This window comes from Pavona decussata, unplaced genomic scaffold (assembly GCF_977016875.1).
Source record: "Pavona decussata unplaced genomic scaffold, jaPavDecu1.1 SCAFFOLD_32, whole genome shotgun sequence".
NCBI lineage: Eukaryota > Metazoa > Cnidaria > Anthozoa > Scleractinia > Agariciidae > Pavona > Pavona decussata.
The window spans coordinates 3,381,767-3,403,290 of NW_028145455.1; the positions used below are offsets into that span (position 1 = coordinate 3,381,767).

The window sequence follows — 21,524 nt, forward strand, 5'->3', positions numbered from 1 at the left end:
GAACTTTCCTACGCCCAAGATCGGAGGTCGATGGACCGTCGATAGTTCGATGATGGGTTCGGCTCGGCTCTGCACGATCGTGTTGTTTCCTTCGAGAAGAAACTTTACTCTACAGTATGTTTCTTCACCCAGTTGTATAAATAAGTACCAGCGACATACTTCTGGGGGTAACCCTGCGATGGACTCGCATCCCATCCATGCAGGGGAGGGGGAGTAGCAATACTCCACGTTACTTCATGTTACGGAAATCGGGTTACGTTCTAGCCTTGTGGGCCTCTTAGGTTTGTAGTGCGTGTTTACTGTATTTTTACCTATCGTTCAGAATATCGTTGACAAAACTGTAAGGTCATGCGCTACTCGTGGCTCAATTTCGTTTTATAAACATCAAAACCTTGTTTTAATGGGAAGGTGATAACGCTGTTCCTTGGATTAAAAGATTGGCAATGTTTTTTCTTTACGTAATCCTGTTTTCAACAACTTTCTCATCTAGGGTACATTTTGAACGCAAGTGAAGCACTTCTTAGCGTTGTACTGCCTTCCCGTCGTATTTTGATACTTTTTTTTTTGGCACTCATTGTTTAATATAGAAGTTTGTATCAAGAGGATCGGTTAACACCTTCAAATTTGTGCTGTAGTTTAACATACCATCTATGAAAGTGTCTGTGACACACAACTTTCAATTTTTTTTTTTTTTTTTTTTTTTTTTTGGTATTTACGAATCGTTATACAACATTACATAAACATGAATGTACAGTGTGCACGGCACCTGCAGTATTTAAGATCGTGCGGTTAAGGTCCAATTCGCGATGGAGTAAAATAAGACATGTTACACATGTACAATATTTATAATTATACAATGGCCTTTTTGTACTTTTATTGGAAGTGGCTTATATATTTTAAACGTATAGCAAAAGTAAGTTTCACATAGGATTTAAACAAAGGAGGCAAGCTATGGTTATTTTATTTATTTAAAGAAAGGAAAAAACTATCAATTTGACATTTTGTTTGCAGTTTGTCTCCAAAAGCGACCACGGTGTCCTTCAGGAATGCATTGTCGTTGAGCTTTCTGCTTAGTGAGGCCTTTGTCTTAATGATAATTCTGCTCAGCAGTAATGAAAGTGCATCTCTTTGTTTTCTAGTCGTTAAATGATCAATACTTTGGGCTCTCTGGTAATTAGTGTGATGGTGTGTCACAAAACGTTCATTTAAAAAAGAGCAAACTTCTGATTCTGTTGATCGACGCAGCAGAACTTACTGAAAAAAAAAAACAAATACACAAAATGGTAATGATCCTAACTTTGAAAAAAAGTTTGTATGCAGCTGCTCAAAATGTCAAAGTACTGTTTAAAAATAAGATTAAATCCTTTTATTTCTGAGTTTTATGCATTTATTCGTAAACGGAGGTGTCTGCCAAATATTCATTGGATGCTGTTCACGCCTGTTCGCTTTGTTATTTTACGGATCATAACAATACACTCCAAATTAAACTAGAAAAAGTACATTTTAATGAGGGAGATCAAGGTAGAACAAATTGTCCCAGCTGAGAAATACGAAGATTCACCTTTCGTTTCTTGGTAAGCTGACACTCTCTTTTGGCGATCTATAATTAGTTAGCTTTAACCGTTTGCACGCTAGGCCAAACAATGTGCTCAAAGCGTAGGTGTCATTTCTCAGTGACGTTTTGTCTGGCTTCTCCTACGTGACTCACAAAGCGAGCGATATTTATATAACTTCCCCCAAAAGCTCCTTTGTCTACAGATTTTGTGCATGTATGATATATGATGACGAGGCTGATTTTGGTTACTTAATCGGCATTTGTCTAATTTGAAGTTAGGACTTCCGTCTCATTCCCCTTCGAAATTATTATACTAAAGGCCTATAGGAGACAAGCAGCTACTCTGACGATCAAAGTGCTATCGAACACGCCCCATCCTGCTTGCTACTAGGATCTTTTTTATGGCACCGGTAATTAAAAAAAATGCACTTGTGAGAAATGGACAGTCTTTCTACCAGATGAGATTCTCAACAGACCTTTAACAGGTTAAATTGGAACCAAATTTACGTTACAGATCACGAGACTTTGAAATTCTAACCATAAGGTTAATTTTTAGTTTTCTTGATTTAGAATCTGCTACGATTTATATCTGCCGCTACAAACTGAGCCTCGAGGGTCCCACTTAAATTAAAACTCCCACTCAAGTAGCTTTGCTAAATTAGGAAGGCGCTATTACCCAATCCATTGGTACCTATGTGAAAAACTGAAAATTACATTAAAATAAAACCACAATTTTTGGTTAATCGTTTATGTTGTGGTTGGATTTTTTTGCAAAGGCAATTTCTAGAGTTAAAGTTCTTATTACATATACCTGTAGACGCGTATCGGTAATTGCTTTACTCACTACGATACCAGTCGTATGCCCCTTTGAAAGTATCAACGACAGTGGATTTTAAGTGCGGAAATTCCGTTCAATGTTCATTGTTACCCTAACTGCCGGGTGCGTGAGAAATAACATCGGATGACGGCATTTAAACGGCCCACATGAGAGAGTATTACTTCGATTCTCTACTATTTTAGGACAGTGTATATGATTTTAAGTTCTTTACAAATACAATGTGATAAGGTGCATAAAACAATGCAAGGCCAACATCTTCGATGACGCAGTCATGTGCACATCGACCAAGTGTTACGCAATACAGGCTACTACGCAGTTGAGCAACTTCACTCACGCTCTAAAACGAAATTAACTTTTTCGACCTGACTTGTTCAAGGTGCTCCAAACGCATCATAAAACCCAAGTATTTTCCTTTGACGGTTCAAGAGTTTTCACAAATGCGTTTCTACAGGTTTCATTTTAAAATTTCAGTCTTAATGGATTTTGAATCTCTTAGGCAACCGAGCTAGAGTCACTTTTAACAACAATTTACACAACGTTGTCAAGAATCTATTATTACTATTTAATTACACCTACTGATTATTCCGTTGCTTGGAAAAATAATAATAATAAGAGAATTTGTTTTTTTGTTTTTTGACCAAGAAGGTGACAATATCTTTTTGGGAAATTAAGATGCAACTAAGATCAACAGTGTAAACATTGATAGCTGTGCGTTTGCTTTGTACTATGTTCAAGCACAAAGCTTGTCATTTGCTTTATTTTACTGTATATGCCTACAGGCATGTATCATTTACTTGTCCTAATTGATTTCATTTTAAGTTATGGTTTGTATTCTGTAGCGGTTCTTCTGAACATAAAACCATTCTTTTCCTAGAGTGCCGAAAATAAAATTAAAGAAATGAAAAAAAAATCGTTTTTATAAAATTGTATTATTGGAAATTACCGCAAGATTTTACTTTGTACCGACCCAAAAGCTAGAATCATTTCACTAATTCAAGGTTTCACTCTGTAGAGATTCAATAATCGGACGACTGCGTTCGTTTGTCTTTTTCAACAGGCCGGTTTGTTTAATTTCTTTTGATTCTTAAGACTAAAAAAATCACTACCGTAAAGTTTTTAATAATTTTACACTCAAGAGCGTTAGAAACTACTTATATTTTATCTTATTTATATCTTTGTTTGATGAGTTATCGGTGCTCTTTGTAGGCTTATCGAATACAATAAACTGCAGATATAATCGATGCATTTATATTTGTAGAGAACAAGTTTGAAATTTCAACATCCAGAGTTATCAGGGCAACTCTGAGTCATCAGCATTTTTATAATTATATTTATTTCAAATCTTTCTATAAATATCCCAAAGCACGTCTAGTGCAAACGTTAATCGATGAAAATTAAAAAACCGTGATATTTGCTAGTTTTGTTTCACTGGGAGATGTGTATTCGAGATATGGGTATATTAGAAATAATCTATTCTATAGATTCATAGTAAAGCAAATACTGGGGTGCTTTTAACAATGTTATCTAAGATGGTATTCATCCCGGGGGTCTTCTGGTGCCTAATGTGGTTTTGAAGAGACACAAGTCTTTGTTCTCTTATAAAATATGTTCCCAACTTTCTGTTCTGTGGATATAAACTGAATGACACTTACAAAGCATTTTTTTTTTTTTTTTACTGCTTTTTATCGTACATGATGTACAAGTATCTTATCGCTTTGAACTAGTATTTGAATGAAATACTGAGGGTGTACATTCAAGTGAAAAATTCTTCTCGCTTGTTGGATATACTCCCAAATCGGTGCTACGCGCCGCGTTGGCTTTGTGTCATCTCATATCCAGCGGGAGCTGAACTGCACTTTCCTTTTTTTTTTTTTTTTTTTTTTTTGGAAAACGATTTTATGTCTCGCTTTTGAACTTGACCTTTGTTAGAAGTGAAGAGTTAAGACCACACATCGAGATGTAACGGCATCCAATTGAAAGCAAGAACAGACCAAACACAACTGAGGGGGTAACGTCATCATCGTCATCATAAACTTTCCCTACCCTCGAATTTTATGTATTAGCACGCATGTCTGAGTGAATCACGTGCCGGTGAATAACTATGACATAACGGACTTCAATGGGTTTGCAAACGTGACACGGGGAAGTACCGATGAATACACACTGTAGCCTTAACAGGAGGAACTGTCTTTCGACCGGAACGGAAATCTTAACCACCGCTTAAACAATTAAAAACAACAACACAAAATTTACACGAAAGACTTTGTGATACTGTACAAAAATTCAGACAAATGCGAAAACATAAAATCAAAACTCAGTCAACCAGACTAGAAGTACGTTGTAAACACGTCGTTTAGTTGTTTATTAGCGTATTGCGGTTGGAATCGTTGTTGCTCGCTGATTACCGTTGAACGAAAAGGAAAATGACAGCTGAAAAGTGGACGGAAACAGATGGCGTTCAAAAGTACTTAAATAACTGTTTTCCATCTTATACCTTTGCTTTAATATGTTAATTTCGGTTTAAAGATGTTAATGTTAAAATTTTCTCCCAACTTTTGTCTCAAACAGCCTGTCAGTTGTTAACCTAATTGAATGCATAGTCAGTTATTTTTTTTTATTTTTTTTTTATTTATTAGTTTTTTTTTAATTCTTGCAACAAAAGTATTTCTCATGTTTTTTAACATATTTTAGTCTACTCTGCTCCGCAACGGGTGTACCGTTTTACTGAAATTTTAAGTTTTCAATCGCAGTAGACACAAGGTTGATAATGAATTTTGATTATGCTATCAGCAAGAGAAGCATTGTTAAATAAATAGCGTCACCGGAAAGCACTGCTGAAGAGCTTTATGTAAAGAGTTACAATTTGAGGTTTCCGACAACCACACACTCAAAAGTTAGAGCCACCTTGTACAGCGTAATAAACAGCACCACAGGAAAGTGCTGCTCACTAGCTTCCATTTGAATGGTCACACTTTAGGATTTCATCCACAGACTTAAAAGTTAGAGCCACCTTGTACAGCATAATAAACAGCACAAAAAAGGAAAGTACTGCTCACTAGCTTCCACTTGAATTGTCACACTTTGGGATATCAATCACAGACGCAAAGTTAGAGCCACATTAAATGGCTCCATGCTTTACTCTGCGGAAGCCACAAGGTTACATTTGCCGAAAAAAATAAAGCCCTCGGTATTCAACGTTTGACGGAAGAGGCTGATATACGCGAACTGTGGATAAGGGGGAGGAGATTCTTTGTGCATCTGTTTCCTTTGCGGTGCATGGCTTTCAACGGCGACCAAAAAGGCGCAAATTATTTTCAATTTTGGAATTTCTATTTATTTGACTCAATTAAAATTTTATTAGAACTAGTTGGTTTATGTCTATATTTGTTGAAATTTCATTTCGTTTAGGTTGTCGAAACTGTCAATGTATTTTTAATACACGGTTAGTGTATTTAAAAAAAACATTGATTTTATGCCTGTGTTGTAACAGGTGCCCCAAAATGGATCTTCTGTGTAAGTTGCCTTGGCTTTTTTGTTATGTCTTCCAATTTAAATATTCAACCAGTCAAGGTTTCTCAGGGTATTTTCTTTTTGTCCGTAGGTGAGAAAAAGGTACACCAGTTAATAAAACGAGATATTACCGTAGATAGAAGGGTATGTTATAAACACGAAGTAGTCGTAATCGTTTTCGTATAAATTCTGATTTATTCCACTTTGATATCGTACAGAAAAGACCTTTCGAGTTAAATCACACGCCCCTAAATAAACCCACTAAATTTGATATCCTACAAAAACCAGTAAATCAAGTTGTTGTCATGTGCTCTCTTTGTCCAAACAAAACGAAAAGCGTGACGACTTTGATTACATAACAAATACGCGTGGCTGTTTATGACACTCCCCCTAGTTGATCACCTTAGTGTGAGTCAACTATATTCGCTTTGAAAAATAAACTAAGACTATATGTGTTATCGCAAAGTTCGTTGTTTCTAAATGTTCGCGTTATTTACAAGTGTGAGGAAATAAATCTAAATACGGCAACGTTTAAGGTTCTCAGTTCAGTTCAAGAGTTCACCTCCAGAGGAACAACATGTTGAATGGGTCGTCGCAAGCGCTGAATTGAACTACCATTGGTACTCGTAACTCTAACTGAAACTGCTCGCACCTTTCCATCTCGGCCCGGGTGCAATTCTTCTACTTTCGCAAGCTTCCAGAAGCTTCGACGAACGCTGTCATTTTTGAGAATAACAATGTCTCCAACCTTGACCCCTGTATCGCCATTGTCTCCCCTTAGCCGTGCGTTCTTGATAACATGTTCTCTTAAGCTGGTTAAATATTCATTTCTCCATTGACGAGTGAATTGTCCCAACAGATGCCTATGATGTTTAAGTCGCTTCGTCAGAGAATCGTAGGTGCTAGTGATTTCGAAATGTTGACTGTTCGGAGTTGTAGTAACTCTTCGACCATAAATCAGATCCGATGGCGTTAAGGGATACGAGATCGATTCCTCGTCGTCATACACATAAGTTAGCGGCCTTGCGTTGATCAACCCTTCTATTTCCGTTAATAGAGTACTTAGCTCCTCGTGGGTGAGGGTAGATTTTCCGATGGTTTTTTGGATAGGAGACTTTACGCTGCGGACGAGCCTTTCCCAGTAGCCTCCCCACCACGGCGCCTTTTCCACAATGAAATTCCAACTGATTTGATTGTTGGTTAAATATCGCCAAACTTCCGGTGACCGTACTAATTTGCGAATATCCTTGCTTGATGATTTGAAAGTTTTTGCATTGTCCGATTGAAGATTAGCCGGGAGTCCTCTTCTACTGGTGAATCTTCTGAAAGCAAGCAGGAAATCTTGGACACCGAGTCCACGAGTCAACTCTAAGTGCACTGCACGGGTTGAAGCGCATGTAAATAAACACACGTAAACTTTGACACATTCAGCGTTGTTGACGTTTTCCTTTACGTAAAATGGCCCAGCGAAGTCGATTCCAACATTAGTAAAAGGTGGATCGTCTGAGACTCGGTTGGTTGGAAGATCAGCGAACGGTGGAGGTTTGCATGGTGCTGCATCGAATCGTCGGCAGACAACGCAGTGTCGAATGATTTTCTTGACTGTCTCGCGACCGCGTAAAATCCAGAAACGTTCTCGTAAGTTCGTAAGCGTGTCCCTTATCCCAGAATGCTTGACTAAATCGTGAATATTCCTAATAGTGAGATTGGTGAAAGCGTGTTTGGCAGGCAAAAGTATCGGGGTTCTGGCAGAAGACGATAGGGAAGCATTTGCGATCCGTCCTTTGCATCTGATAATTCCATCGTCGTCGAGAAACAGTCCCAACTGGGGAACACGTATAGGTGGCGTTGATTTCGAATCCCTTCGAGTCAGAAAAGAAAGTTCATCGGTAAAAGACGATGCTTGAACCGAGTGTATCCACAGATTCTCGGCGTCCTTCAATTCGGTGGTTGTTAAATCTTCCATTTCTTCTTTCCGGTTTTCAAGTGTTCGGTTTTTGAGCTTGTTGATGAACTTGATCACAAACGCTGTTACTCTAATTAATTTCGTCCTGTCGCTGAACCGTCCAATGTCGATTATCTGGTCAACTTTCGGGTTGAATTTGTCGCGGGCAGTGGTAATAAGGGAATGTGTTACATCTGGTACGTTCTTGACGGCTTCCTGTAAAATTTGTTCTTCGTTCACTTGTTCCGATGGAGAAGTTTCGGGCCATTCATTCTCGGATTGATACAAAAAACTCGGACCATTCCACCACGTATTGCTGGCAGAAAGTTCTTTCGCTGATAGTCCACGCGATGGTAGATCGGCAGGATTTAATTCTCCTGGACAGTGCCTCCATAAATCTTTGGGAGTTAGACGTCGAATTTCTTCTACTCTTTGACCGATGTACTGCTTCCATACTCTTTCATTTTTGATCCAGCATAGAGCAGTTGTAGAATCACTCCAGAGAACGGTTGTGTATTCAGCTCCAATCGACTTTAACTTGTTAACGAGTCGGGCCAAAATTAATGCTCCTAGTAATTCCAATCGAGGAATTGTCTGTGCCTTGATAGGAGCGACTCTCGATTTTGAAGCGACCAATTTAACTTCGATTCGACCATCACTGTACGTGTTTCGAATATAAACCACCGCGGCGTAGGCGCGTTCTGAAGCATCACTGAAGCCATGTATCTGAGAGGTTACAGGTTGTCGCGAAAAATAACATCGAGGAATACGATAGCCGCCAATGAACTTCAGATCTTGGAGAAACGATTTCCATCGGTGAAGCAAAGTTCCTTGTAATTCTTCGTCCCAGTTTGTTTTGTTGATACAAAGTTCTTGAAACAAGATCTTCATCTCTATTGTAAGAGGCGTCAAAAATCCCATGGGGTCGAAGATCTTGGCCGTAACCTTTAAAACAGATCGCTTGGTGAGGGGAAGTGCTTGTGCAAATGGGCACAGATCGGAGAAATTGAAGAAAATTTCGTCTGTGAGAGTGTTCCAGTTCATTCCTAGAATTTTAACTACTACATCTTCGTTGTCAGAAGTCGTTGAGTCGCAACCAACACTCGATTTCGCGAATGATTCGTCATCTTCTTTGTTGACATTAGTGACCTCCTGTTGTGTGTTTGCTGATCCTTGTGAACTTTCAAGTTTCGTAATTTGCATTTGTAGTTTTCGCGAGTTCGATCGCCATTTTCTGAGATTGAATCCTCCACTGGACATAACCTTCTTGCATCTCTTGTAAACAGAGAGACCTCTTTCTTCGTCTGACTCCCCCGTTAACAGGTCGTCCACGTACAGAGATTGTTCCAATAATTCAGCGATTTCGGGGTCACTTTGTTTGTGTAGTTGTAAGTGATGTAGAATTGTCGCTCCCAAAATAGCAGGCGAGGGGCGTAACCCAAACACGAGCCGTGTGAACCTGTATTGTACAATTTCAGGCTTAACGCAATCTGGGTTTCTTAACCATAAGAATCGAAGAAAGTCTCGATGATCCTCTTGGATTCCCACCATAAGGAAGGCCTTTTCAATGTCAGCTGTGATACCGACAGGATTCTTCCGAAAGCGCGCTAGCATATTGAAAACATGTGGGATGTGATTTGGCCCAGTTTCAAGGCAATCGTTGAGTGACTTCTCTTGGTTACCAGATTTTGCTGACCCATCGTACACAATTCGTACCTTCGTAGTCTCACGATCCTTTCTTACTACTGCATGATGAGGCAAATAATGATGTCGCGCAGCAATTTTCTCTTTATTCGGTACTTGCTCGATTATCCCCTTTGATAACTGGTCTTGAATGATGTTGTCGTATTCGGCTAATAACTCTGGGTCTTTGCGCAGCTTGTGATGTAAGGATCTTAATCGCGATTCGCACAACAGATAGTTGTTGGAGGATAGCGGCAAACAATTTTCTTTCCACGGTAAATTGACTTCGTATCGGTCTTCGCTCCATGCAACGTCGATTTTGAAAGATTCCTTCGTTTCCTGTTGAGTCAGATCCTTAATGCCAATTGCCTCAGTCTCCCAAAAGTTTTTCAGAGTGTTCGTGAGAACGTCGTCTTCGTTTCGGGCAAATAGGTCGTCATGGCCTTCGATTATTAAATTTGAATGCGTAACATAACTCCGATCGAGTGTTCCTTTAACTGGTCCAGACAGCAGCCACCCGAGTTTGCTATTTACAGCAATGGGACCTTCGTCTCCTCGTCTTGTCTCCCCCGTTACAAAATGCCAGTAATAATCGCAGCCGATCAGAATATCAATCGAACCTTCGGCGTCAAACGGTTCATCCGCTAGTTCCAATCCATCCAAATGCGGGTAGTTTACAGAGACCTTGCCAGGTAAAGGCGAGCAAATAACCGGAAATGTCAGAGCAGAAATTTTAATGGCATCTTCGCATCCAGACCTTCGTACTTGTAATTTCACAACATCGCAATTCTGCTTCTTGTACTTTGCTTCTCCAAATGTGTTCAAGTTGAGTCGTTCAGTTTGAAGTGATTTCAGATGAAGTGTTGCTCGTAAATTCTCAGTGATGTAAGAGCGCTGACTTCCACTGTCGAAAAGTAATCTCACCACGGTCGATCTAGTCCCATCTTCGTTTGTCGCTACAGCCTTAGCTGTTTGAAGTAACACTCTGCAATTCGGTTTTGAACTCTCGCGATTTGTCGTAGTTGCTGTTGTGATGCCAGTATTCTCTCTTTCGTTGATCGTCTGGTCCCTAGGTCTTTCTTGTGAAGATCGGTCGGAATTGAGGGGACGTTCTGTATTCTGCGCGTTGTTGTTGTTGGAGGAGTTCGCGTTTCGTGGACAAATCGATTGATGGTGTCTCTTGTCGCATCTTCTGCAAGTTTTCTGGCATTGATCCTGTTGATGTCCCTTTCGAAGGCACATGAAACATCTTTTGTCCCGAGCAAGGATGGTTCTGCGAGCGTTTAATTCGGTGACCGTTTCGCACGAAGCTGAGAAATGTTTCCCAGAACAGTAAACACAAGTCGGCGCAAACTTTTGGGTTTGTGAATCAGCAAGATAGGCACCAGAAGTACCGGGTGGAATAGTAGGTGGCAAAACCTTCGATTTATCAGGAACAAAATGTGGAGGAGGCTGTCGTTTTGATTCTAAAGGTGGGACGGTTTTAACTCTTTCGCTCATTTCTCTCGCTTCGATTTCGCGTTGTAAAAGGTCGAGCAGCGGTTCGATTTCCCAGACATCTTGACTAGTGTTGCGAGCGACGTGAATTCGTATATCGGGAGGAAGTTTCGACATAATTACCGGAATGAGAAGACTTCCATACTGTGCAGATTTGATTCCCAGGGCTTCTAAGCCTCTTACGTTTACGCTGATTTTGTCATACAAATAACGGAGTTGAGAAGGCCTTTCTGAAGAACATACGGAGATTTTCAAAAGTTCGTCCATGTGGGAAGCGATGATTTGTTGTGGTTTTCCGAATCGTTTCATCAAAATGTCCACAGCCGCTTGGTAGTTGTCTTCGGTAATCGGTAACCCTGCAATGGCGCGTGACGCTGCTCCCTCGAGTTGAGCTACTAGATAATTGAACCTTACGATTTTCGATAAATTCGGGTTCGAATGGACGGCACTTTCGAATGTATCCCAGAACGGCTTGAACTGTGTCACTTCGCCTCTAAATTTAGGTAAGGTGAGCTTTGGTAGTTTAGATGTCGCTGCATTTGTTGTAGGAGGTGTACCACTATGTTGGGAAGTTTGATTCGGCGAAGGAGGAGCTGAAAAAGCTGGAGGAGATCCCGTTGTTTGTATGGCTTGAGTCGAAGGAGGCGTCGATAGTGAACCGGTCGGAATAGAAGGGTTGTTTTCTGTAAATTGTGCCGCGGATCCGGTTGTCGTGTAAGTTGTACTCGTATTTGAGGGCGTTGTCGTGAGGGAAATATTCGCAAGAGCGTCCATTACTCGCATTTTCAATGTTTCGGCTTCGTCAATTTCCTTTTCGATTTCCTCCACTTTACAGACGGATACGATTTTTTCGTCTAGATCTGAGACCAGTTTCGATTTTTCCTTTAACATTTCTTCGATTCTCGTTAACTTGTTTTTCGTTTTGATATCCAATTCGGAGGTCGCATTTTCCAAGATTGTATCGGCTTCGACGATGAGCTTCGTTATGACTCCTCTATTGGCCCCGCGAGTTGCTCTTAGTCGTGGTAGATCTCCTTCTGACATCTTTTCTTCAGGTCGTGATTTCGAGCCCCACGTTGGGCGCCATGTTATAAACACGAAGTAGTCGTAATCGTTTTCGTATAAATTCTGATTTATTCCACTTTGATATCGTACAGAAAAGACCTTTCGAGTTAAATCACACGCCCCTAAATAAACCCACTAAATTTGATATCCTACAAAAACCAGTAAATCAAGTTGTTGTCATGTGCTCTCTTTGTCCAAACAAAACGAAAAGCGTGACGACTTTGATTACATAACAAATACGCGTGGCTGTTTATGACAGGGTATACAAAATCAGTATTTCTATGGAATGTACTACGTATTGTGACGTTTTAGTCCCAGCCATGGACAGTGGAAATCAAATGCTGAAAAAATATTCGTGGTTGTCACTTTGATAGAGATGAATAAAGACAAAAGCCTCCTCCTGCACTGAAAATTATAAAGTGGCACCAGTTTGGAATTCTTGCTTTCAGTGACACACTATGACTAAACATCCGCCTTCCTCTTACTGTGTTATTTAGTCTAGGAAAAATTATTAAACAGTTGAATTGAGATACGAAGGATTCTCGTTTTTATACTCAGTATTTTAATGAGACAACGTTGAAAACCTAGCAAACCGGATGAACCGTTCGAGAACTTTACTTATTCAAATTCATTGCGTTTCATTCACGTAAACAGTTCAACTTGTAAATAAGAATCGAATCCGAGTTATTTTTGATCATTACGCCGTTTAGCTCTCGAAGCAAAGTGAACCACTTGTTGTCCGTTTGGACGCAGTTGTTGGGTTGATTTTCTGCGATTTTTCGAGTTTTTAGGGGTCTTCAATAACACCCGAAGCGACTAAAATTTTTATGAATTGGGCCTAAATTAATGGCACTAATTAAATATAGACATTTGCATTTGTTAAATTCGTTTCCTTCCACTCCGTGTAAAGTTTGTAATGGGAACTGATATAATCACATCGTTCTCCTATTTTTGTTGCCCTTCAGATGAAACAAAGATAGTAATAGCAAAAGATACTTTCGTTCCTTCTGGTCATTTTGTCGCCGAGACGAAATGTTCAGCCTTTTGCTAAAACGGCAGTCATTACTGATTCGAAGCTCTCTGGCCATTTCCGCTCATTTTATATTCCTTCTGCGGTTGGTTGTTAAGGGATTCCATTAGATGCCTAGTGGAGCACGTAGCTTGTTAAATGATCGCATACCAGTTGATATTGTAACTATAGAACACTGTGCTCCAAGATCGTTTGTATGCAAACTCCCGCCTCCAAATCCCGCCTAAGAGGGCGCTGAAAATTTTCTTTCGTGGCTGTAAGTAAACAATCGTGATGTATCTTGCTTATTTTGCAAGATTGCCGGAAGCGAATCTGCATGCCGTCAGCTCGCGTGAGTTGACATTTGGGACTACTCAATATCCGGTGCAACGTTCGATTTCCGCTCTTAAAATGTTTGCAAAATATAGCAGCGCACCTGAGAACGCTTTGCTTGTAATAACACGGGATAGAAAAATAATAATAACAAAGCACTTTTATGGTGTTAGACAGTGATTGTAACATGGTACTTTGTTTTCATTTGTGTTAAGAGAGCATCAATGTTTTCAGTTTTAATATACTTGTGATAGCTGTGGAATTGAAGTAGCTGTGAGAGTGTTTATAAGACATTTTACGGTAGTCAATAGTGCCCGAGTGGATTTTTCAACCGCAGGGATACCTACTTAATGATTTTATAAAGGTTTTCTTCCGGACGAATATAACCATGTCTTCTTTTAGACTAATTTAACTATTTTTAACTTTTTACATACTCCCACTTTCTTATTTTGGTTTGGTTTATCCTAACTCGTCCTAACTGCTCGAATCGTTTGTAGTTAAATAGTGTGATTTATTTCTTATTTCTACAACATGGCGACCAAATATGCACTTCCTTTAAAAGCAAATAACTGAAGCAATATTTTGAGTTTGTGTGAGAAAGGACAAAATTAATTTGTTTAAATTAGAAAAATACACATCTTTGTAGGAAATTTATTGCAAAGCAATGTGCAATTATTTAAAAAATATTAATATTTTAACGAGGTAAAATAAAACACCGTGAATCGGTGTGGGTTTCAGGAAGACCGTTTTTGAACCGCCCTTTACAGTGATCACGTTTCATAATTGCAAACTCAATCCTATTCAAGTTTCTTCCGACTAGTCTATCAGTGCATTTTTGAAGTGTTTTAGTCACTCATTCGTTACGAAGCAGCTGGTAGGAATTTAACTAGCGGGGTAGAAACCCAAATAACTTCAGTTGTCTGTGATTTATAGTCCTGCTCAGCCATCTGCTCTTGACAATGTCCGCAGCTGTTGAATTTCCGACTTTGCTTGCGTTCAAGCAGGTGGGCGAGCGGAATAATTTGTAAATGAATAAGTCCACCATAAACAGTCCCTGTTAATGCTTGTAGCTTAGGCTCTGCCAGAGTATTCGAGTCTTTTTTGTTTTGTCAATACCGCCAATATTTTGAACACAGCGCTTTTCACGGTCTCACTAAATAACCCGGTTTTAAACTTTAAAAGGCGGCAAACAATGCCAAAACGTCCAAATAACAACCATTGAATGGTCATTTTGTTTCCATTAATCCCTTCACTGTGTCAAATGTGATACTCGGCAGCCAAGGTTATGAACTTTTTCCAAAGAAAATTTTTAGTTTTGCACGAGTTTGAACGCATTTTGCTTTCGAGGTTGTTTTGTCTTTTTCAAAACCAGAGCAAGCTATCGCGGCCAATTATTTGGATCAGCAAACAAGCGAACCTTCTCAAATTCCGCTACTGTGAACTTAGAATTCATTTTGCGTCATAAAGATAGCCATTGTCTTTCAAGCGACTTCTTGAGGGAAGATTATTTTAAGAATCACTGCCCGTCAAACAAAAGGAACTTCACGCAAATTTAACAATTTCTATGGCGGCCAGATGTTCGTTCGCACAGGTGTGGCGCACAATGGAACACTGGTCGCCTGTCAAAGCTTAGATTAAATCTTTATTGTTCTTCGTGATGTTCATTGTGTTTAGAGTAGCGAGAAAACGTGGAGTCACTGAGAGGCTTGAAGGGGCGGCCCATCCCATAATGCCGTGCTTTGTCAATCTAATTACAGCTGGGCATTAGCAAACAACGGCCCCTGCTAGGAAAAAACACTGCATGAATATTAATATAGTTGAGTTGAACTCTTGCGTTTGTTTTCAAAGCAAGTCATTGCCACCACTTGCCCGTAAGAGAGGAGCTAATTACACCCTATAACACTACAGTTTTTGCTTCTGGTCTTTGCTGCGAGACACACTGTTCACTTACTGCACGCCGTTCCCGCGCGCGCGATAATTTATTCAAAACGGAATTTCCTCATTCGCTAAACGCGTGGGTCTCGGTGCGTAGGAGGCTAGTTTAGTGCCCAAGCCGCCGCATTGTTTGGTTTTCAATGAATGGATTTGAATTAGCGTGAAGTGTAAAAGTTTTCACATTCGGTTGTTGAGCGTACTAGCGGTCGCTTCGGAGTGTTTCTGGTGATCAACACCAGTGTTGAGACATCGTCACAGCGAACGAGCGCAAAAATAGTTCAGTGCCAAGGTTATCTTGAGCGAGGTAAGAGCTGGATATTGATGGGGCCCTTGTTTGCCGTTGATTTTGATTGAAAATATAGTTTTTATTACACACTCAATCACGCGAACTCATGAGTCATGACTGAACACTAACTGGAGTTTAACCCCATTACAGTGTGTGAAAGAAATGGCCTTGTCCGTAAGCAGTCTTCTACTGGAGAGCTTCAGTAGCGACTTCGATCCACTGCAGCCTTCGCTGTTCAAGGATTTAAGCGATGATTCAGCAGACTTGAAGACTAGGAGTAAGGAAACAACGGACGACCTCTGGAAGAATTTTTCATTTCCGCCGACGCCACCGATCTCACCGGCAAGTTCACCGCCGTATGCCATAACCGACGAGGCAAGAGAGCAGCCAGTTTGTCATGGTATAGCCGACGAAGGGCTCTCTATAGACGAGGAGTGTTCGCTGTACTTCCAAGCCGGCGACCTCAAGGATATATTGATCAAAGACTGCATGTGGAATGGAGCGGCCTTCGAGAAATCAGCAGACAGGAAACAACGAATGCATTCAAGAATGGAGCGCGTACGTCTCTTAAGCCAGACACCGCCACTCAGCGAATCCGCGGCCAGAATTTTGAGCGTGGATCCGTCGGAGATTTTTCCCTTTCCTCTCAGCGCAAGCCCCGGTAGCGAGCTTCGGGAAAACATGGATGAGCAGTCGGATTCCGGTAGGTATAACCGCTTGGATAAATAATAAATATACTCGATCTGGCTGATTGAACCTCTGTTTTCCGTGTTCGCCGATCTATGACCGTGGCTGACATTGATGCGCGCGTTCCCATTGATTGGGTCAATTTTTTCGGCGTCTCCCGCATCCTAGACTCGGAAATGTTTCACGTAAAGCCGATCAATTTTTGTCTCTGTCTCGAGAAGAGCAATTTAATGATTTTCTAACATTCTTGTTTGTTTTTGCAAACTTTACAGAAGAAGAGGAAGTCGAAGTCGATGTTGTCACTATAGAGAACTCCAAACGCGAGCAGCAAGCCGAAGAGTTAATGGAGGAGGCTGAAAGTGAGAAAAATTGTGAAACGACGATTGCGGAAAGCGTGTCAAGTGAACCGGCATCTCCTGAACTGTCGAGCGGCGAAGACAAACAGGACTTCCCTGACGACGAGAAATCGGATTTTGTGGGCAAGATCCGCACACGTCGACATAGGAAAGTTTTATCGAGCGACGGATTAAATTACAGAGACGGGAAAAAAGTTGTTAAGAACATGAGCAGTTCCGGGGAGAGTGACGAATCGGAGAATGATAGTGAGTTTACGCGCGCAACTCATAACGTCTTGGAGCGAAAGCGACGAAACGACTTGAAACTGAAGTTTCAAAAGTTGCGGGACTGTGTGCCGGAATTGAAGGACAACGAACGGGCGCCGAAAGTGTCCATTTTGCGGAAATCTTGGGAGTATATAAGCCACATAAAACAAGAAGAAATCAAACTGCTCGCGGAGTTGGAAAAACAAAAGAAAATTAACGCTGCACTGTTGAGAAAGCTTTTGGCTTTGAATCAAACGAACTAGACAATCCAGAAACATTAATTTCGACAGAAACAAATGTAATATCTATGTTCCGTTTTATTAACCCCCAACAGGGGACTTATTTTATAAGAGTTCGATGGAGAGAAACGAAAATGTTCATTTGATTTGCCTTTCATTTACTCTCACTCGCGCTTCGAAGTGCAATTGACAATGAATTAAATTTTTTGCTGTGCAATACTGGCGATGCTATTTTTTTCAGACAAATTGAGAACACACTTAAGCGTAGCTGTAGTGGAATAGCTGTTGTACAGACACACAGTTAGAGTTTATCTAGAAGATACTGATTGTAAATAAGGTTATAATTGTGCTGTTTCATTGCCATTCGCTTTGAAACCGGCTTTGTGAACGCTTGACAAAAGCATTAGAATTTTCAAGTAGAATGACAGAACAATAGTTCGCACCATTTGTGGTAGAAAACGGTATTAAAATCAAGAATAAAAATTAAACCATAACTTAAAACTGTTTATTAATTGTTGAGCTAAACAACGTCGCAAAATGTTCGCATTTTCGTCAAGAAAACGGCCGAGTAGTCAATTCCTTTGTTACTCGCTACTCTCCCATTGAAAAAGCGTTGACACTCCTCAAATGAATGGACTACAAATTTGCATGTGTATGTTGACTTACGCCATAGACTAAACTGCATAAATTACAAACGCATTAGCCTATTACCTGTCTTGTGTCGCAATGAATGAAAACTGTTGGGAAATTCAAAATAATCAACTTCGAAAGATTCAACTAACCACAGCGTCTGTTTATATTTTCATCTAATTTGATTCACGCGATGACTCATACAATTTGCGATAAGCATGACTTCTGCAGTTTTCAGCCAAGGAAGAAACCATCAATAAAAATAAACTTTGCACGGCTGTATGTTTTAACATGTTACGTATCGCACAGTTTACTCAACAACAAAGGAAGTGGAAAGTTTTGAAAGTTGTTTCACCAACAAAACGGAAGTCTAAGATGAGAAGCCACTCTCGTAAGGAGCGCGTCATCTCAAGATGTAACGCGAACCATTTCTTCCGTACAGCTCTTTTGACAAAGACAAAAAAACCAATACTCGCAACCGGGTAGGGGCGACACTTTTAATTGTTTTAATGCGTCTCCTGTCTAGAATTTTTATTAAACCAACCTTTCTCTGCCACGTCGATTCGGTGCGCTGAAAAAATTTTCACAAACTACACGTACGCTGAAGCACTTCCGTTCAGTTGTGATGAAGAGAAAAAAAAAATGATCGCACAAGATTTAATCAGTCTTTCAAATTCATACCATTTCTTTCGACACAATTTCACACCTTTAACAGCAATTTGAATTCAGCCGCGAGAATTGGCTAATATCTTAATGGATTGTACATGATGAACACAAATCAAAACTTCTAAATTGTTCTTTGGCGTTCTTTTTTTACTCGCTTAATTTTCATAATTTTCTGCTCTTTAATACGATCAAATTCAGCGCTTAATCAACGAGCTTTCCCACTGTACCCGGTCGAATAATTACAGTTTTAACGTTCGTAACGCAAACTCCGCGATAACGAAATTAAACTTTGAGATCATCGCGATGCGTTTGAGGTTTTTCTGGGCCAGACAATTGGAAGCGCGCGCTCATTGCACCGTTCCCGTCATCTCAGCATTTCCGGCCATATTGGAAAAGTGTTTACTTTACAAGTCAGTAAAGAGCAGGACTGGATTGTGATGCAAATGCGTTTGAAAATGTTTGGAGGCAGGCAGGTGTTCTCTTGAATGGCTCAAAAATAGACCCTTTGTTTACAGCAGCTGTCCATGGTTGGATTTCACCGCTTATTACACAAATTACTTCTTATGCTTGGAAGATTATCTAGGTTTATTAGTTTAGTTTCCATTGCGGCTTTATAACTAAGAATTTTTGATGTTAGAGCCTTAGGTATTTGTAATAACCTCCATTTAGGCGAGTTTGATTTTATTTGTCTGGCTTACAAGTGCAATAAATACCGCTCGCGAAAGATACATTGATATACTGCGCAATATCGTTAATTGCTCGACATTTAGAAAGAAATGTCTTGACAAAAGAAAATTTCTCCCAGAATTTCCGAGACCTGCAAATTCAGCGATCTTTATTTTTTCGAGTCCCGCTGACTTTTTTGTAGTTTATTTTTTCTGTTGCGACGTTAGAAATTTGCAAGGGGAAATCGATGCCCTGCTTCTGGTCCAGATGTTTTTATCAGCAAGAACGTCTATACATATGAAAATTATAAGCACTTAAAGCAAAACAAGTGGTCCAAATCCGCAGGTTGCTTTGATATCACACACTGCAAACCAAATTCCTTTAGTTCAAATTTCAATTCAAGAGCGTTCCAGCAAGAGAGGTTTTGGCCAGGAATTATTTTCGTTCTTAGCGATTCTTGTTTATTAAAATTTGTGCCTTTGTCGACCTTAAAGTGATTCTCTTACAAACTGTATTGCGTCTATCAGTTTAATTTCATCATCGCAGCTAGCCTGCAGTCCGAAGTTCAATTTTTTGGGGGGGCGAATATTCCTTTGAAACTATTTATAAGAACCAGTCAGGGATCTTTAAACTGAAGTTAAAGAGCCTAACACCATCTTGGCATATTTTTACTTATTTAAAGGCAAGGACGGTATAGTTTCATTTAACTAGCTGTCCATTGTATTAAGCGCGGACGTGAAATATTAGCAGCGCGCTAAGCTCTCCAAAAAGCCTCAAAAGAGATTGTTATGCTCGAATTAGCAAGGGCCAGCTGCTTTCAAAAGTACGAGTTTAATGCCCCATTGAAGGTGTCAGAGTGTCGTGTAGATAATTTGCTACTCTCGAGTAAACATTTGTTCTTGACTATAGACTTTCGCAATAAAGAGCGCGCCCGCGATTTGCATTTGAATGGCTTTCTTATGCCTTGATTGATGGCGTCCTCCTTGCGCGTGCCGGCCGTACGACAACAACTGCAAACAAAAGCTTATATAAATCCCTCGTCCCTGGAGGCCGAATCAAGCATAGTTATTGCTCACCGAGCTGGCGACCTCGATTGTCGCGGTAAATGTTTGGACCACTGCGGTGTAAATGTTCTTTTCTTTTGGAGCCATTTTGCGCACAAAAGATTGCGCTCTGACCTTTGAAGAGGGACTCCGTTTGTTGTCGTAATGCTAATGCCCTAAGCGTGATTGTTGTTTTTCTTTGTGCTGTTTACGCAAGATTACAAGCGTCTATTTGCTTAAAGAACAACGAGAAGTCGAAAAACATAAGCGAAAAATACTTTTTCGCGCCCCTGGAAACCCACACTACCATTTTCGACCAAACGTGTTGTTTTGGCGGGAAATGTAGTGCGTAATATAAGGTATCTTTCTGCGCGTGCCGCCAACTCCAATCACTTTGATATTATAATCATTAGTAGACTAATTAACAGGGCACGCGCCGGTATCTCATTGGCACACGAGCAGCACTTAACACCCCCCTAAAAAGTTACCAAATCTTCAAAATTAATGGAAGTTCTGCAAATATTGTGTCATACGAGGCATGACAGCAGCGGGCCTTTATGATTGTTAAAGGAGGTTATTTTATCACTTGTGCAAACAGCGACTACGGGCTGAAGTCCATAGGCACGCAAAAAGCATCAGGGCGCACAGAGCGCAACGAGAAAGGCCCTCGAAAAACAGCCCAAGAAAATATGACCTGGGCGTGTTGAAGCAGAAATTCAGCTGTTTCTATGCTGTTTAAATTTACGCTCATTGCCCCGATCATTTTAGCTGCTCTCTTTGCCCGTCTGGGTGTGTCGTGATGTATTTTTGGCAGTTTCAATTGTTGTCGTAACCTCTTGTGTTAATCCTATTCATATGCAAGCAGGCTGGCAGCATACTCACTCAAGCCGGCGCAGAGTCTCTAGATAGGCTGATATCGCTCAAGAGCTCGTTTGTAGGGCACGCGTCTCGATCATTATTACACTGTACATCGTGCGCGTTTCAATCATCACCTTCAGAATTAGTGTCACCCACCTTGGAGTTAAATCCCGAAGAAGCCGACGTTTGCAGAATGTTTGCCGCTACTAGTACATTGTGAGTATCGGTATTAGTTCTTGTGTTTCTTGTTTTCAGATCAATAGTTTCACTATTTCTTTTGTGCGCGTCGGAATCCGTGGTCAGAATTTGTGACACCTACCGATTCAAACCTGTATTTTTTTTGTGAGAAACTTTCACACAGAGCTTCGAGTTATTAGAACTGTTCAGGCCGAATTTGTCTTTAATCATAAAATTCGTACATCTTTAAAGCACAGGAACAAGCAAATCACGCAGTGTGAGATTGTTTTCTTTAAGCGC

General features: G+C 40.3%; 3 protein-coding genes across 6 annotated transcripts in view; 2 read left to right on the forward strand and 1 right to left on the reverse strand.

Annotated features, from left to right (window-relative positions):
* The window catches only part of LOC146484679 (transcriptional regulator Myc-B-like), a 30,254-nt gene extending 12,569 nt beyond the window's left edge, over positions 1 to 17,685 (forward strand). For 2 of the 3 annotated variants that reach the window (XM_085104781.1, XM_085104782.1), the window contains 2 exons: positions 15,807 to 16,359; positions 16,616 to 17,685. In XM_085104781.1, the coding sequence (XP_084960907.1) occupies positions 15,819 to 16,359; positions 16,616 to 17,208 (1,134 nt within the window). In that variant the 5' untranslated portion in view covers positions 15,807 to 15,818 and the 3' untranslated portion in view covers positions 17,209 to 17,685. Of the gene's footprint in view, positions 1 to 15,504; positions 15,675 to 15,806; positions 16,360 to 16,615 lie in introns of those variants that run through there. The other variant, XM_085104780.1, reaches the window with a different exon arrangement.
* The window catches only part of LOC146484677 (uncharacterized), a 75,302-nt gene that overhangs the window by 49,834 nt on the left and 3,944 nt on the right, over positions 1 to 21,524 (forward strand). Inside the window, exon 1 of one of the 2 annotated variants that reach the window (XM_085104784.1) lies at positions 20,861 to 21,263. The exons of the other annotated variant lie outside the window; for it this stretch is intronic. Within the exon in view, the coding sequence (XP_084960910.1) occupies positions 21,241 to 21,263 (23 nt within the window). The 5' untranslated portion in view covers positions 20,861 to 21,240. Of the gene's footprint in view, positions 1 to 20,860; positions 21,264 to 21,524 lie in introns of those variants that run through there. 2 annotated transcript variants of the gene reach the window in all.
* On the reverse strand, positions 6,454 to 12,072 carry LOC146484680 (uncharacterized). The gene has a single exon (XM_085104491.1). The coding sequence runs from the start codon at positions 12,070 to 12,072 to the stop codon at positions 6,454 to 6,456; it is 5,619 nt and encodes a 1,872-aa protein (XP_084960617.1).